The sequence below is a fragment of the Daktulosphaira vitifoliae genome, unplaced genomic scaffold, assembly GCF_025091365.1.
Source record: "Daktulosphaira vitifoliae isolate Bord-2020 unplaced genomic scaffold, ASM2509136v1 Scaffold_5, whole genome shotgun sequence".
NCBI lineage: Eukaryota > Metazoa > Arthropoda > Insecta > Hemiptera > Phylloxeridae > Daktulosphaira > Daktulosphaira vitifoliae.
Window position 1 is genome coordinate 23,889,533 of NW_026099576.1, and position 18,309 is coordinate 23,907,841.

At 26.5% G+C, this 18,309-nt stretch overlaps 1 protein-coding gene and 1 long non-coding RNA gene across 3 annotated transcripts; both read left to right on the forward strand.

The window, feature by feature from the left end:
• The first annotated feature begins 693 nt into the window (after positions 1-693).
• LOC126906967 (uncharacterized) lies at positions 694-10,945 on the forward strand. Of its 2 annotated transcripts, XM_050687940.1 has the most exons (9): positions 694-833; positions 944-988; positions 1,076-1,126; positions 1,223-1,252; positions 3,201-3,248; positions 3,511-3,564; positions 6,591-6,651; positions 6,715-6,791; positions 9,892-10,945. In XM_050687940.1, the coding sequence occupies exons 1-9, from the start codon at positions 744-746 to the stop codon at positions 10,648-10,650; spliced, it is 1,215 nt and encodes a 404-aa protein (XP_050543897.1). In that variant the 5' UTR covers positions 694-743; the 3' UTR covers positions 10,651-10,945. The 2 variants fall into 2 exon arrangements, with proteins under 2 accessions (XP_050543897.1, XP_050543898.1); XM_050687941.1 differs by lacking the exons at positions 694-833; positions 944-988; positions 1,076-1,126; positions 1,223-1,252 and adding an exon at positions 1,737-1,766.
• Positions 8,392-9,528, forward strand: LOC126906994 (uncharacterized). The gene is made up of 2 exons (XR_007704402.1): positions 8,392-9,144; positions 9,207-9,528. It is a non-coding gene; the product is annotated as an uncharacterized LOC126906994 (long non-coding RNA).
• Positions 10,946-18,309: the final 7,364 nt, after the last annotated feature.

The following is an 18,309-nucleotide window of genomic DNA, read 5'->3' on the forward strand; positions in this document are numbered from 1 at the left end:
AAGCTCTTAAATTTTAAGTAACTAAATCTATATTTATTTTAAAAATAAATAAAATGTGTAATATTTAGTTAGTCTGTTTAAACTGTGAGAAACGTGTATAAATTTTTTAAACGAGTAATGCAAATTGAAAAACAATTTATTTTTATATTTTTACCGGTAAGTAATATTTTGGGTTAAAATATGACAACTAAATTTTCTTAAGAATACCTTTGTTCTTCAAGTTTCTTTAAAGATTTCTTGGTAATCCATATGCGTTTTTAAAACTATTTTATAGTTTTATTAAAAAAAAGAAATAATATTAATAATAAAATATAACAAATTTCCCTGCTAAGTTGTAATCTAATTATAGCTATAATTAGAACTATAGTTACCTATTTGACATAATATAAAAATTAACACTTAAAAAGAAAAATGTTAAAATTTATTATTGAGATCCATTAAAGTTCATTCTATTAGATAGTCTTTAAAATTTAAAAACGAAACAGTAAATAGCATTTTTTTCACACTCCATTTATGAATATTAAAATAATTTATATATTTTTATCGACTAATATGTGAAAATACGATATTAACAAATAATTAAAAAATATGTTTCACATCTTTTTAATATTTTTTTTTTTTGTTTAATTTATGTTTATTAATATTTTATTTACTTTAATACCTATAAAATAGGAAAATTTTAATGGAAAATAATAAAATATATCTTAAGGTATAAATCGGTATAATAATTAAATTCTTAAAAAATGTTTTATAAAACAAAATTCGTTTTATTAATTTTCGTGTATGGTTTTTTTTTTGAAAATGTTTTTGGAAATGTACTTGTAATTGGCCAAGTAATTTAAATAAACTTTGTTCATTTAATTTTATATGACGTCTTGATATATAAAACACATTTACTGTTATTATATTTTATTAAATTTTAAAGTATCTTTTTTTCATATAGGGAGAATATATAGATATTTTTGAGTCTTTATATCATAATCACTTTGTAAGTTGCAGTATCAATAAATTTTTTTAATTAATCTATATTTAAATTATTGAATGTTAATAATTTAAAAATTTAATTATATTTTAGGTGCTTGATGCTAAATTTATTAAGAAAGATAGTTGTATATATGGCGTAAGGGTAAGTTTTATCGTACTGTTATCACTTAGATTGTGATATCATTGTACAATGTTTAATAAAACTATTTTGTCGTACAAATGTTTTAATTTATTTTAGGAGTTTGTAAGGTGCAAGGCTTTAGAAATGGTGAGAACTAATTTTAAGCAGGCATTATACTAAGTAATATAATATGAGAAACACGGGGAACAAACTAATAGTTTTTAGTTTGACCATATCGTTTAACCCAGTTTAACATGATCATAAAATGTGATAGCATAATTGTTTTTATTTTTATTGCTTACTACCAAAAATGTATAAATGAAAGTGAGCATTATAAAATTAAAAATTTTTCAAAAACCTCTAAGTCTAATAATTTAAAATAAAATTAATGATTTTATCACATAATTATCAATAATTATAATATAATTATACATTACATAAATGTTTACCTTAATTTAATTATGTTCTTGATTAGTGTAATAATATTTGAAATTTATAAAGAATATTTTTTTTAAACTCATTTAGCAAAATACTGTGTCATTGTTTTGAGGGAATAATGCGAATAAATTAAACGAGAATTGTCACAACTAATAAAACATTGCTTCTCATTATTTTAGAATAATACGCAATTTGTTTGAAAATTATTATGATAGTAAAAATGGTAAGGAAAAACGTGTGGTTGTTCTTGATTCTGTATTTAGTGACTTGAAGTAATTTATAAAACATAAAAGGGGGGGGGTATTGTAATTTGTTCCTTGAAAGGTTCTACGATGCTCTATCAAACAAAAAATAAAAATTTTGTGGCTTATTATTTTGGATACAAGCCTCAGAGATAATATTGGATTAAAAACTCAGGTCAAAAAAAAATAAATGTGTATAAACGGCTTTATAAGCGCAGTACTGTGGGATAGTTGGGACAAGTATAAATGACAATTTACAGCGATTAACATCTGTATCATAAAAAAACGGTTCAATTCGAATCTGTTCGATTTCAGATTTTTATATTTATATTTATTTTACAATTTCAATGATTTAAAATTTCATCAGAATAGTAAATACTTGTTTGATTATTTGCTTTATTGAAATAAACGTTATATTATCGCTTTGGCAAAAATATGATTTTTTTACGATTCTCATAGTAAAACAATCGCCGAGCAAATTTTTTTTTTAATTTTGGAGTAAACTTCAAGGGCATCAATTTGATATAGGTTAGACATTGTCAGACCTTTCGGAATATTTTTAAAATTTTAGTTGAAAAAAAAGTTTAACATGCGTGGGTGGTTATTTTTAAAATCTTCCAGTACTTTGGTTTTTCATTGAATTATCACAAAAATGCACTGCAAAAGAAAACTTTATTGTATCTAGTATGCCTTTTTGAAATCTTATTAAGATCGGTGTTTTTTTGAAGAAGTCATAGTAGTTTTAAAATGCAAAATTTTTTTTTTGAAAATGCCACTTTTAACGGCAGTGTAATATGACATATTTGTCTAAATTAAAAAAAATTGAAGTTTCTTTTCAACTTTTAGCAACTTAAAGTCTAAATAGATGAAATCGGGTTCTATTGACGTATTGATCATTAAATTCGGAACAAAGAGAGCTGAGAATTTTCATGAAAAGTCATAAAAGAACACATTATTACAAAAACAATACCTTCTTACCTTTGCATTGAATTAAAAAATAAAGATTTTATTAAAAGCTCATTTTTGTGCCTTATGAGATTTTGTTATAAGTTATACTATCTATGGCTAATTTCTTTTTTTTTCAATCATCAAGTTGGTTAAATATCATTTGAATTGGTATATCCTGGAAAAATCAAGTGTAGTGGTTTTCCGTTGTCTTTTACACTGGGAACATGGTGTTTTTTCGGTACCGTAAAAGGTCATCCATCCATTCACCTACGGCGGTAGGCGCGACTTAAGACTAGAGTTTTGTCAACAACTAGTGTGACCACTACGCCTATAAAAAAAGCCAAATATCCATGTATATCTGTTAGATATATAGTATTTTTTATTTTAAGTTTTTGCTTTTGCCTCCCCAGAATAAAACTTTTAACTATTACCAAACTGAATAATTGTACTTTTGGATTTTATTTCAGACTTTTGTAAACGAAGCAAACATTTTTGCAGAAATTCGTTTGCGTTATGTAAGTATCTTGACCATAAGTGTGATTAGCAAGAGAGGGTAGAAATCAACCCACCCAAAAAATTAGAAATAAAATTGGTGTGGGTACATTATTTCGATGGGTGAGGGCAGTAATAATTTTTCTTAATTGTAACATTTTTATATGAAAAAGTCTTTAGCTCGCATCTATCTTAAATAACAATAATAATTATAAATAAAATATGTAAATATTAACTTTTAGTAAAAACTTGAAAATTTATAGGTATTTTAATTTATTATTATAGGATGATTACCGTGGTACTTCAATTAAAAAAAAAGACATTATAGATATTATAATCGTATGTATCTTTTATTATATATTTTCTCGCATTATTTATTACATCTATAAGTAATATGTATCATGTATCATTCAAACACAAATACAAGGTGATTTGTTTATTACTAATCATTTAATTAATAAAAAAAAAAATGAATATAGTATTGAGAATTTTACTTTTGATTTATTTTAGTTCCATATTTTATCCACTTTATTTATTAACTTTAGTATGCGTCTAAGAAACGTTAAATGAAAACATTGCAGGACCCGCTCGTCATTTCTAGTCAATACTTTAAATTTTTGAAAAATAAAGTTGTCTCTCTTATAAAGTAAAAGGGAAGAATATGAAAAATACTTAATGATTTGTAAATTAACTAAAAACATAACACTAAAAGAAATCACTAGTAAAATTATCAATATTATAAGTTTATAATATTATATAATATTATGTATTTATTTTTGGTTAATTAAAGTGTCATTAATTAAATAATCACTTATAGAGTATATTCATTATATATACTACTAAACACATTGTTGATTTGGTACATAAACTAATTGACGGTGATTTTTTTGTTAATTTGTTATTGCTGTTTTGATGTATATTATAATATGCATTATATGATTTGTATTTTTCATATATGATGTGAAGTTAAAAAATGTTATCTTCACACTAACTAAGAAATTATGGAAATCATAATATTAATGTTCGTTAAAAAAATTAAGTCAAAAAAATATTCCATGAAACCGGAACTCAAAAGATTTTATTAAATTGACTAATCAAATCCAAATAAACATATCTAAAGAATCTCACTAGAGATCGCTAAAACACTTTTGCAGACTGTAAAAAGTCGATTTTTTAATAAAAACGAGAGTTCTTGGTCAATAAATATTCTTACATGAAATCTGAATGAGTTATGTAAATGTTTTTTCCTTAAGATTTGTTCTTTTAGACATATTATTCTAAATAGTGATCATTGTTTCTAGATGATTTTTAATATATTTATCCCAAAAATATTAAATATTTTATTACGATTAATAATTTTAAGTATTAGGTTCGCTCGTGGTTTTAACTTTATATCAAAGCCGTTACACATTTCATTTTTAGTCACTGGGATCTAAAATAATTATTATACATTTTGTTTTCGCCCGAAAACTTTTTATATCGTAACTCAAAACTTAATAAAATAAAAAGACAAGTGAGAAGGATAAAATTGTGATAAAATTTCATCATCTTAGACATATCAGTCTCGTCCCTATCGTGACAGCACTCACATGCCGCTTTTACCGTTCGATGTAATTTTTCAAATTTTCCAACTTAATATGCGGTTTTGCGAAATTACATTTACACTATTATAAATAGTTTTTAATTTCACACACAGTACGCGTATTCAACATTGTATTGAAGTGTTTCTTTAATGTATTTATTTAAATTTTCAGATTTCCTAATTAGTGCAGCGATTAGTTCCATTATGACAGTGAAACTATTCGCTAGCCGTCCCTGGATGACGGCTCGTTATCAACTGACATCGGTAAACTTTATCAAATCTCTGACATGTCAGTATTGGTCCAGTACTAGTATCCGCTGCTGTGGCAGATCTGTCAGTGCTTGTGCAACACAGTGTTTATTGTTATTTTATGATTTCCATAGTTTAATGTTTTTTAATTAAATAGACGACCTACAATATTTTAATGTGAAAAAACTACATTTTGAGTTTTAATGTATTGGTAATATGTTTAAGTGATATGAGAATAAATAATTCATAAACAAATATGATATTTGCGATTTGAGGACAGCTGATGTGGGAGATCGTGTCAATTGGAAGTTTAGGATAAGGGTGGATCCTAAGTAGTTGGGTCAAGACGAGGAAGAAGAAGAAACAAAATATAGTTTTTTTTTTTCAAAAAATTCACGTCATGTTCAAATTAGATGATTTAGAATTAACATTGAAACAGATATAATTGGTCTATGTTAAATTCAAATTATTATTATAATATTTATTATGCGTTTGGCCAAAGATTCAAGCAAAGACTTTCACTTAAAGTGCTATTCTGTTCTATAGTCAGACCTATTCTAGAATATAGTAGTGTAGTAGGGATCCTTATACTGCCTTGGGCTCGCTACAGCTTGAGCGAGTTCAGCGAAAGTTCCTACGCTTTGTCAGCTACTCGCACAACATAGTCTGTCCAAACCACGATTATGCCCCTGTCTCGTATTTGCATGGCCTATCCTCATTAGTTNCAGCGAAAGTTCCTACGCTTTGTCAGCTACTCGCACAACATAGTCTGTCCAAACCACGATTATGCCCCTGTCTCGTATTTGCTTGGCCTATCCTCATTAGTTGAGCGTAGGCGCAATGCTGGAATTAATTTCCTAATTGGTTTATTGAATGGTAATATTGATTCGCCGAGCCTGTTGTCCCTCATATGTTTCAGAGTACCTCAGCGCGCAACAAGAAATAATGCTCCACTTGTTGTCCCTCACTACCTAACTAATTATGCAAAAAATGAGCCACTTAGGCGTCTTATGACTAATGCCAATGTTGACCTTAACTTTTCATTTTAATTTTTGTATTTTTCTTTATGTTTTATAATTAAATTAATTTTCATTTTTTTTTTTTTATCTTTACGTTTAATAATTATTTTGCATATTTTTAGTATATATCTTTCTATGTTACAATAACCTAATTTATGTACTTGTATTATTTGTAAAAAGGGCTTCTGCCCGTGAAATTATAAAATAAAATAAAATTAAATTAAACTTAAAGTTATATTTTTGACTAGCCTATTTAAACCGATTTCAATAAAATCGCAATATATAATAATAATATCAATATCGATATTATTGCATAATATTTCAACACGTGTAAAATTACTGTGGTTTTCTACAGGGCCTATAAAAGACCAACACAGAACAAATATTAGAAAATTAAAATCGTTTATTTTGTTGTCTAAAATTACATTCTTTTCGAAAAAAAATTGAATTTTCCTTTGACCTTTTCAGATACCACAAAATATTATTTTTTAATCACTGTTAATTGTATTTTTAAGACTTTTGGAAATCAAAACATTATTTTAACTTACAAAAATGAACATAAGTTCTTATACAATGGTAAATATCATGATTGTAATATTTTTGAATAATTTATCATATTATGAAATCATTTATTTACAGCAAATGGTTTTAATGCATTGCAGACATCTCTTGAAAATATAAACAAAAACATTTATTTCAAAGTAGTTAAAATCTATGTAAGTTTATCATTATGTTTAAAATATTTGCGTGATCACAGTAGTTAAAGTTAAAAAAACTACAACTGTAATTCTTAAAAAATGAGGGACGTTCCTGAGCCACACTGAATTGTCTCCCTCAAAGACTAAAACTGATATTTATTATAATAATCAAATATACTTACTTACTCAAAAAAAAATTATCTCAATAAAGTAATAGATTGTTGCCTATCTAATACGCTTTCTACTATTAAGTGCTCAAAATTAAAGCGCCCCCTCGGCATTTGGGTATTCCATTTATAGTGCTGCTAGATTGTTCTTCAAATAAGAAGGGGGCTCCGTTCTCTTCCATCTATCCTCACTTGGACCACTTCGTGTACTTGATTTTGCATTTCAATCTTTTTTGAATAAAATTAATTTTAAAATAAATGCCGGACTAATCACAGAATCTAATGAATGTACATAATGTCAGGGGCGTCGGAACTATTTTTTACGTGGGGGGGTCAAAAATCTAATGACTAAAACTAGGTTTCCTTGATTGTTACTAAGCTAAAAAGCGGGTTAAGCTTATTTTTGGTGAATTTTAGTGATCATATAAAATAAATTCGGTAATTTATAAATTTTACTCTTAATAATACATATTATTAGCTTCGATGCGAAGCTGAGAACATATTAATTTTATCATGATGTGTTTATATATTTACGTTAAAATATCACATATCGTATCTAGTTGAAGATATTACCCTAAAAAATTGAAAATTTTTCCTTCGTTCCCCGTTAATGATGAAAATCTCCTAAAAATTATGATTTTTAAAATTAGTAAATTTCGACTTTTTTTTTACTTTTTCTCTAAAAGTTTTACTGAAAAGTTATATAACTTATTAAAAATGAACAAATCAAAATAATTTTTTTTTATAATGAAACCTCATACATTTCCATTTTATTTGATATAATATTTTTCAAAATCTGATTCTTTATCTACCTACAAGAAGGGTTTCAAAATAGTAACTTTTTTACAAAATAAATCTTTACCAACTTAACTTTTGAAAATGTTCCTGAAATACTGCGTCCTTTAAACATATCTTAAATCAAAGCTTACATTATGCACTATTAGATAAAAAAAAATTTCCCGACGACCTATCTTCTATGTGCAAATGACCATTAAAATTGAAGAGAAATGTAATTTTCGTGTAAAAAATTAATGTTATTTCGGTGCTTAAACTTCCATAACTTATTGAATAATTAACGAACCGAAATCATTTTTTTTTTATTGAAACCTTATGTATTTCCCTTTTATTTGATATAATATTTTTGAAAACCTGATCCTTTACCTGCCCACAGAGGGTGATTTAAAATAGCAAATTTTTTACAAAACTAAAGTTTTTCAATTTAAGTTTTAAAAATGTTCCAGAAACACTGCATTTTTAAAACATATGTCAAATTTAAGCTTATGTAATATAGTTTAAATTAAAAAAAAAAAATTTGTTCCGACGACTTATCTTCTTTGTGCAAATGTCTGTCGATTTTTTGGCATTTTAAAAATCATGTAACTTTTAAAACACTCATCTAAGTAAATATACTAGAAGTATTGTAGTAAATCAAAAAGAGAGAATAAAATAAAATGAATAGAGGATGTTGTGTTTGAGCTACTGTCTTTGTTGTATTAATAATATTGTTTCTCGGGGAATGAGTACCAGGGTCTGTAAGAAAGATAGAAGATGATAGAAAGATAAAGTGACCTTAATTTTATTAATATGAGATTTATTGTGATTAATTGTCAATTTTTAATATCAATAATGCCACGAGTTTTGACGGATATCGATAATAGGTGAGATTTAGTCACCTCGTGTGTCTACTTAGAGTGGTATGATGGCTATATAACTAACTTCTAAAACATACACGTATCGAAGATGTAACTCTGTAAAAACATTATCGATTTATTAAATTTACTTTGTATATTTCCTATTATTGATGATCACTTGATTTTCCTGTATACTTAATCTATGTATTCATAAAATATAATTCTAAACCTTTTATATTTTTGGTATAATTATTACTTTCCTACCTCGATATTTTCAATGGCACTTTGAAATAAATAGATGTTGTAATAGAAACACGGTAGATCACTTCTCGTATAAATTTCACTATGACACAACTGATTGACCGTAACTTAACGTACTGAGTGCCTCTAGGAATAATTGACCGTATCTGAGCCAGAATGCTTCATATTTTGGGCTTTTTATAATAAATTTGATTACCCTAAATCTTATGTGCTACCGTTACATATTGTTTGTTATTTCCTGTTTGTTTTATATAATTATTATATGCCTTTTTTCTGCGAAGCTTCATTAGTATATTTTTATACATTTAATAGGTATATTTATATAATAAAATTTACATGNAAGCTTCATTAGTATATTTTTATACATTTAATAGGTATATTTACATCGTATTTTTATTGGTATACAAATCATTTTGCGCGGTTTCTCAATTAAAGTCTTAAATAGTAAATTATGACATTAATGATATATTGTGTACATCATGACGGTATTAAGCATTCTTTTGATGCAGTTTTTATGAAAGTCCAATAAAAAAAAAGCACAGGAAGTGTTTGAAAGAGACTACTTAAGCATGTAAAAAAAAATGTTTAAATAATTTTACATTGATTTATACTTGATTTTTGACTGTATGATTGCTGTTGACAACGTCTAACCTATGCCAAATTAAAGATTTAAAGTGTACTATAAAAAAAAAAAAATTTCCGATGATTATGGCGATTGTTCTAGTATGAGAAATCGTAGAAAGTCGAGTTTTTGAAAAACGTTATGTTCAATTTATAATACTTCTACTGCTACGGACAGATTATTCTTTAACTGCATTCATATTTCATAGACCATACTAGTGTCTCTCTATTCAGCACTAAGGTTTCTCCGATCCAGTGAAGAGTAAGTGGCGTACGGGGTAAACATATCCGATGACATTGTGTCGTATACAAACAAGATACATCAAATTATTTTAATTTTTAATCTCATCTAAACGTTTGCTGTCGTAAAATATATTATTAATAAAGACAGATAATTATAGTAAAATTTTATATAATTTATAATTGTATTTTTTACAGAATAGTAATTTCCCTATTAATGGAAATTTAGTGAATAATACGGTTTATGATGAAGAAATCAGAAATCAACTTTCAAATGTCGAAAATTTGTTTTTATGGAAATACGCCAAAGAGGATCTTGTTTCAATTTTATATCCTTCATGTCCTAATATAACACTTGAACATTTAATAAATAATTCAACAACATATCGAAAAACTATTGAAAAAACCTTAATTACGGCAATAGATATCATGAAACATCGAACTGCTAGATATGCGTGTTTACTAGTCGTATATGCATATGAAGCACTACGTATTAATGAAGCACTAACAGGAAATTGGGAAAAAGTAATACAATATTTAGAAAAATTGGGTAAAGCAGAGAAATATTTGGAAGGCTGTCACAAAAAAAGTTCTTTTTCTATAAACATATCATATGCATTGAGTCTAATGGATTTTACGTTCTATAGCACTCAAAAATTGTTTAATTTGAATCAATTGGTCACAAAATTCGTAAAATATACTGTAAGGTCTAGGATAATTAATGAAGAAGATTTAATTAAGGCTGATGAATCAAAATCGAACGAAACGAATACACACATATTAACAGAAGACATATTAATAGATTTATTTATAGGATTTCCCAAACCTCTACAAAATCACGACTTCGCATACGATTTTGATGTCATACCATTTTCACTTGATGATATAAATGAAAAATTGTTTATAATTTTTGAACTTATTGACACAGAGTACGAAAAATGTCCTGAAGAAAATTAATAACTTTTGATCACTTTGTTTATAAAGGTTGATTTTTTTATCATAACTCACTCAATTACTTGCAGAATATAAATAATTTAAACGTTTTTTTTATTTGGTTTTCTTTGGTTACACATTATTCTTGAATTATTAACTATTTAAAACTTATGAAGTTCATCCTTATGCCTTGTTAGGGTGTTAACTTTATTTTTTTTAATAGGAACACATATTTTGAATTTAATAAAATGTTTGAGTTTTTAATTTAATTATAAATGGCATTTGAATTTAAAATATAACTTTATTCTTTTTTTTTTTTTATAAAATTTTAAGGTTTCAAATTTTTAAGTTAATATAAATGTATAATATACAAGGGATTTCAAATACAGGTAGAAAATTGGTTTTTTATGACGTTGCTATCACAGTCGCAGTTTAACAAGTATTACGTAGTTATAATTCAAGTATAATGTGTAAACAGTAACCAAACAAAAAATGGTTAAATTATTTTTAAACTGTAAATAATTTAGTAGGTTGTGATAAACAAATTACTCTGTATAGTAGATATTTATTAAACTTCTAATCTAAAAACTTTTATAATAATTCAATTAAACGTGTATTCGATTATTTACAGTACCATTTTTCTATCAATGTAACACAAAAATGATAATCATTTAAATAATAAATAATTTATATATATGATAGCTATATAAAGTATTGTCAATATTTATTTATGATAAAATTAAATTTTACTTAAGACTATGCAATTTATTATTTTAAAATAAAACAAGTATATATACATGAATAATGATTTTGTGATAAAAATGATTATTTTTCGAAAAAATGGGAGGCAATATACTCAATAAATCCCACAGTGTATATATATTTTTATAGAAAATTGCAATAATAATTTGTTTGATTTTTATAGCAAGAAAAATTTAATTCAAAAAATCATTGTGCTGTAAAATGAAGAGTTTACCATCTTATATGATAAATTATCAGGGACGTGGTGTGGCGCAGTGGTCACACTATTTGTTGACAAAACTCTAGTGTTAAGCCGTACATACCACCGTAGGTAAACGGACGGGTGACCATGCGTGCGCTTTTAAGGTGGCGAAAAAGCACAACTGCACTTAAATTTCCTCAGAATATACCAATTTAATTGGTATTAACCAACCTAACGGTTGTAAAAAAAAAAAAAAAAAATGATATATTATAAATAAATATTTTATTTTTCGTAATTTCAAAGAACAATACATAGACATTATTTTATTCACTTATTTAATCGAAAAATAATAATTTAAAGTTTATTACTATTATGACTTCAAAATAATGACTTCTGTATTTAATATAGTAAAATAACAATAGAAACTTGGCCTAAAATCACTTTACTTTAACAAGCCGTAACAGACGAACGGTTAATCAGAAAAAAAATTGTACGTACAAAGTTACTTGTAATTTTTTTTTTATATAATATTATAAAATTAAAAATATGCGTTCCCATTTAAAACCCTTACAAGGCATAAGGGATGAACATAAAAAGTTTTAAATAGTTAATAATTCAAGAAAAATGTGTAACTATAGAAAACAAAAAAAAAAAATTTTTAAATTATATATATTCTGCAAGTAATTGAGTGGGGGGTTATGATAAAAAAATCATCTTGTATATATATATATATCTGTAGCAACTTTTTCTCAGCTCTCACTTATCTATCTACCAATAAATGCGATGTACGGTTGCCGCGTCGGTAACACTTTGTTTTTCACGCTCAGGTTATGTGGTTCAAACACGACAGTCATAATGAATTATTTAGCAATTTCTTCTTATTTCTTTTAGAGTTGAACCTCAATAAATAAAAAAATTTGGTTTCACTGGAAAGAAAAATTTAAATTTAATTGAATTTTTAAGTATACATGAAGGTATTCTTATAATTTTTAAATCGTATATGATCATTAATCGACAGAGTAATAGTACACAAATCATTTTATGACCATTTTAGTAAAAAAAAAAAACAATTACCTACATACGTCCCGCTGACACACTTATACAATTGCGATATAAAATTTAAATTTATCTTTTAATCTTCCTATTAATAGACCTCTAGATCATGATAGGATTTACGACAGAGAGATCATAAGTCGATAAGAAAAATCGGAAATTCGTCTTTATGGAAATATGCCAAAGAGGATCTATTGAATTAAATTATTCTATACATTCCCATATAACAATTGATTAATAACTCAACAACGTACCAATTAACTGTTAATAAAACTCTAGAAAAATCTATAACAATCATGAACAGACCAACTTTTAAGTATTCGCTTTACTAGTCACAAATACATATGAGGCGCTACGTATTGATTGTTCATCATTAGAATATTGGGAGCATTTTAATGATGTTTTTAATAAATTGATTGAAGCACACGTAAAATTGAATAGCTCCACTTACTTAAGCTATAACATAAGTCAAATTATCTTAGACCCATTCACTTTTATAAAATGCGTATTTTGAGTTCCACGGTAAAGACTATCGCAAATGTTATCTTAACACCCGAAGAAAAGCAAAAATATATGTTAGATACACATTAATGTGACGCTATATATTTAATTAAACATGAAAACACAGTAAGTGAGGGCAAGCAGGTCAGTCGATCACGTCATACACGTTTGTGTTTCTGTGGTGTCACTGACCCCACGCAAATTTATTTTCATTTTCTGTAGCCGTCTAGTGGCCGGAGATTCCGCGTCTCAATATACGCCGCGATCTCCAATGTGTTTTTTCCCACTAAAAAACCACCACCTTCGTAACGGCACGGCGGCGTTGCTGTTTAGACCGGTCCCTGCAACTTACGGCATTGAAAACTAAATAATTCGCGCCCAATTAGTCGGCCGTTTCGGTTATATCGACGCCAGGTATTTTTTGGGCCGAGTATTGCCTTGTCGCCACATTGTTAAATTTGAGTTGCTCAACGGCTTGTTATATGTTACGGTATTTTTTTTTTTGTTGCATTCCCTGCATCCGAAGTGTCACAATATTCATCACCTTCAAACGGCAGTGGGTAATTATTAATAATTTTTTTATTGTTTATTTAACGGATTTACAGTCCCCATAAGATATGTATTAGTTATAAACAGGAGATATATGTTATTTATTCCATTATTAATGTGTACTAATTTCATTTATCATTAGCTCTTGTTTGTTTATTATTTTTTCGTTACTGAAAATTTCATATTGTGATTATTATATATATATATTATGTTGTTATTTCTTTTTCCATCTAATATATCGTAAGGCTCAATTTTCACATCTTATATTCTCCTTTCCTTCCGCTAAGACATGGTCAACATTTTTATTAAACAAACTAAAATGTTACACAAGCGCAAATTGCCGCCCATACTAAAGTAAAATATAGCCGGCATTTTGCACAATATAATTTAGAAGAAACCACTAAATCAAAATCGGATAATTCGAATACACACATGGTAAAGATGAGGTATTGAATAAAGTATTTTTAGGATTTTCCAACCTCCACGAAACCGACGACACGCCCATACAATTTTCAGGCTATACCAAATGAAATATATGATATGTTGTATCAAAAAAGAAACAACCCTACTGTCTTAACTTAAAGTAATAAAAGTTCAATAATAACGCAAATGTAATTATTATAGATATAATTTAAACAATGTAAAACATACAAAATAAAGATACACTTAAAACACAATAAAACAATACACAAAATGAAAACTTAATGTCATAAACGTACCACGTGAAAGATACCTTCGGTATTACTATATAACTTTATTCGTTTATTAGATATAAACATTTAAAGTTTCAAATTATTGAGTTAATTATACATGTATAATACACTAAGGATTACAAATACTAATGTTGAAATTAATAAATCGCGGTGGGACACTATACAGTAATCTATAAAATCTATTAAATGGAAACACATACTTTGAATTTAATAAAATGTTTGAGTTTTTAGTATAACTTAATTAGTTTATTAGGTATAAAAATTTAAAGTTTCAAATTTTTGAGTTAATAAAGATGTATAATACACAAAGGATTATAAATACGGGTAGCTAATTGATTTTTTATTACATTGCTGTCACAGTCACGGATTGTTTATTATCAATTATGACTATCAATAGATATATTTTTTGTATTGTCAGTTAGTGTATTTATAAACTCACAACAATGTGCCTTACTACCGTTGATAATAACAATGCTGCTATTATCGATGTCATATAAAACCAATTAGCTACCTGTATTTGTAATCCCAAGTGTATACATGTATATTAACTCAAAAATTTGAAACTTTATATGTTTATATCTAATAAACGAATAAAGTTATATTAAAAATTCAAATGTCATTTGTTATTAAATTAAAAACTCAAACATTTTATTAAATTAAAAATATGTGTTACCATTTAAAAAAAACTTAAGTTAATGTTTTTTAACCTCGAAGGGATGAAAAATATCATATTTTTACTACATATTATTATTTTTCAGTATTAAATTATCTGTAGCATTTTAAAATCGAAAATTTCAATTGTACTCCTACTCGTGACATATATTTGAAATATTCTGGAGCAATGCATCATGATCGTTTGGTGTCTAAAGCCATATATTCACTAAATCTTTTTATGTTTCGTGATCAATTTTAACTATCGAAAGGTGAAGAAAATTCNCATATATTCACTAAATCTTTTTATGTTTCGTGATCAATTTAAACTATCGAAAGGTGAAGAAAATTCATTGCGCAATATTTGTACATTTCTCATTCGATTATATATTAAAGCGTGGTTTGATGCACCTATTGTTTCATTAGCTCCTTGTCATGATCTTTTTTTTTGAAAAGTCATAGCGACTAAAAACCTATATCTCAGTTAACTTTTAAAAAACTATGTGCACATTTGTAGTACTTAGAACCTGAAACACCGGCACTTGCATTTTTCGATACTAATTTAACAGTTGAAATTAAAACTAAAATGTTTGAAATTACAAAATCAAACAATAATTCTGATAGTAGTAAAAGAATTAATGTTTCATATAATGAAGTACTTCTATTTCAGGAAAAATAAATATATGATTGTATTTAGGTTGAATATATTTCCTTTTTTTTTTCATTTGGAATATCAACATCATCGACCCGTAGACCATTTATAGCATTTATATAAGCGACACCAGGTTATTTAAAAACCAACAAACCGATACCAGCACTTTGCACGGTAGTGTCCCATTGGTTACTGTCGGTAGAAGCTCCACATACATTGATATTCGTGTTATCCGCCGAGTTGTTAGCTGGAGAATATATCAGTACGTACGAGATGCACAGACAGTACAATGGACCGATCATTGTGGCACACTGGTTCGGCCACAAGTATGCTCTGTACAATTTATGGTATACTGATTGGTGCACGACTATTCGTTAAGGTGCATTTGCCCATCATTGATACATTGGTAGTCCACTCATTTTACGGCAACGAAAGTGGCCGAAGATTATAAACGAATATTACCGACGTCGGTGGCCACACGGAAGAATAATTTTTGTATGGTAAATGCTTAAAAGTAATGTAGTTGGAAGAACCACATAATAGTAAAACCGACCATTTTAGTTAGTAATTTCAAGTCATTAATTAAATGTTGAGGAATTTTAAAGGATTTTAATTTATTTAATTTGCTTGTCTGTAACTAATAATCATAACAACTCAAAAGGTAATAATACAATACTGGTTATCGACCATATACAATTTTATTTAAATTATTCTCCATTTAGTAGTACAATATTAATTATAGGTGCTTGTATTGATAACATTGATAAAACATCGCGCGCTTATAAAGAAGTCACGATTATTTTCAGCGGTGTAATTATTTATAGTAATTTGATAAAATCAATTAACAATTATTTATTACAAGGAATAACAAAACAGTTCCCAATTAACTAACGAAAGTTTCCATTTAAACTTACCACTAGAAATAGTTTTTTTAAATAAACTAGATTGATATTTACTATAGTTTTTATAAATTAACTAAATTTGAATCCATTTTTTATGAAAATTTAATTGTAATATACTTAAAAAATCAAAATGTATAAACTTTTATTTAACAAAGTTAATAGGATGCGGAGTNGTATAAACTTTTATTTAACAAAGTTAATAGGATGCGGAGTTTTAGAAACATTTGTGATGAAATGAAGAAATTAATCAAATAATAGTAAAGATATGTTGGTAGAGAACGAGATAAGCTATAGGTTAAATGTAAGTTTGATACGTTAAATTAAATGAATGTTTTATTCATATCCTCTATTTCTGTTACAGAAATTCTATTAGAAATCTTCTAATTAATACAAAAAATATAATTTCTTTACCAATACACTTACCTTGAAAAATGCCAATTTTAAGTAAAAATATTTAAAAATGTTGAATTTTACCCATTTTAAAAATTACAAATTTTTAGGATTTCCCCTATTTATGGGAAATGATAGTTTTACCATTTTTGATATTAATGCCTTCAACTAGATATGATTTGTGATCATTTGATGTATTATCCAGTAAAATCGGATCAGAGAAAATTAAGAAATGTAGTGACTATATCAAAAATAAAAATAATAAATTTTACATTTCATTTATCGTTAAAAATGTTTAACGTGCCTTTTATAAGGTATTGCTGTGCATGATATGACAAGAAAAACTACATAGCCCAGCTAATAGGAATCGAACCCGATATCTTCGCACTGAGGTACGATACTTTGCCCACTGAACTAAGTAGATCGCTTCATAAATGAACTTTACATTAAAATTATATATATACCTTTTAAGTTTGGAATTGATGCTAAAAAACAAATAAATATACAGAGTGATTTTTTTATCATAACCCACTCAATTACTTACAGAATAATAATAATTTAAAATTTTTTTTTTATTATTATCTTTAGTTACACATTATTCTTTAATTATTAACTATTTTCCTTGTTCTATTATATAATAAGATTTAAAACTTTTTATGTTCATCCCTTATGCCTTGTAAGGGTTTTAAATGGGAACGCATATTTTTAATTTAATAACAAATGTCATTTAAATTTTTAATATAACTTTATTCGTTTATTAGATATAAACATTTAAAGTTTCAATTTTTTGAGTTAATATATAGGTATAATACACAAGGGATTACAAATACTGGTAGCTAATTGGTTTTTTATGATATTGCTATCACAGTCACGGATTGTTTNAAGGGATTACAAATACAGGTAGCTAATTGGTTTTTTATGATATTGCTATCACAGTCACGGATTGTTTATTATCAATTATGACTATCAATAGATATACATTCTGTATTGTCAGTTAGTGTATTTATAAACTCACAACAATGTACCTGCTAATATCGATGTCATAAAAAACCAATTAGCTACCTGTAATTTTAATCCCTAGTGTATTATACATGTATATTAACTCAAAAATTTAAAACTTTATATGTTTATATCTAATAAACGAATAAAGTTATATTAAAAATTCAAATGTCATTTGTTATTAAATTAAAAACTCAAATATTTTATTAAATTCAAAATACGTGTTCTCATTTAAAAAAACTCAAGTTAATGTTTTTTAACCTTGAAGGGAAGAAAAATTTGAAACTTTAAATGTTTATAACTAATAAACAAATTAAGTTTCATTAAAAA

Coding starts and splice junctions, on each gene's coding strand:
- LOC126906967 (XM_050687940.1), top strand. CDS start 744: ATGTTTTATAAAACAAAATTCGTTTTATTAATTTTCGTGTATGGTTTT. Junction 3,249..3,510: donor CAGAAATTCGTTTGCGTTAT/GTAAGTATCTTG, acceptor TTATTATTATAG/GATGATTACCGTGGTACTTC. Junction 6,792..9,891: donor TCAAAGTAGTTAAAATCTAT/GTAAGTTTATCA, acceptor TATTTTTTACAG/AATAGTAATTTCCCTATTAA.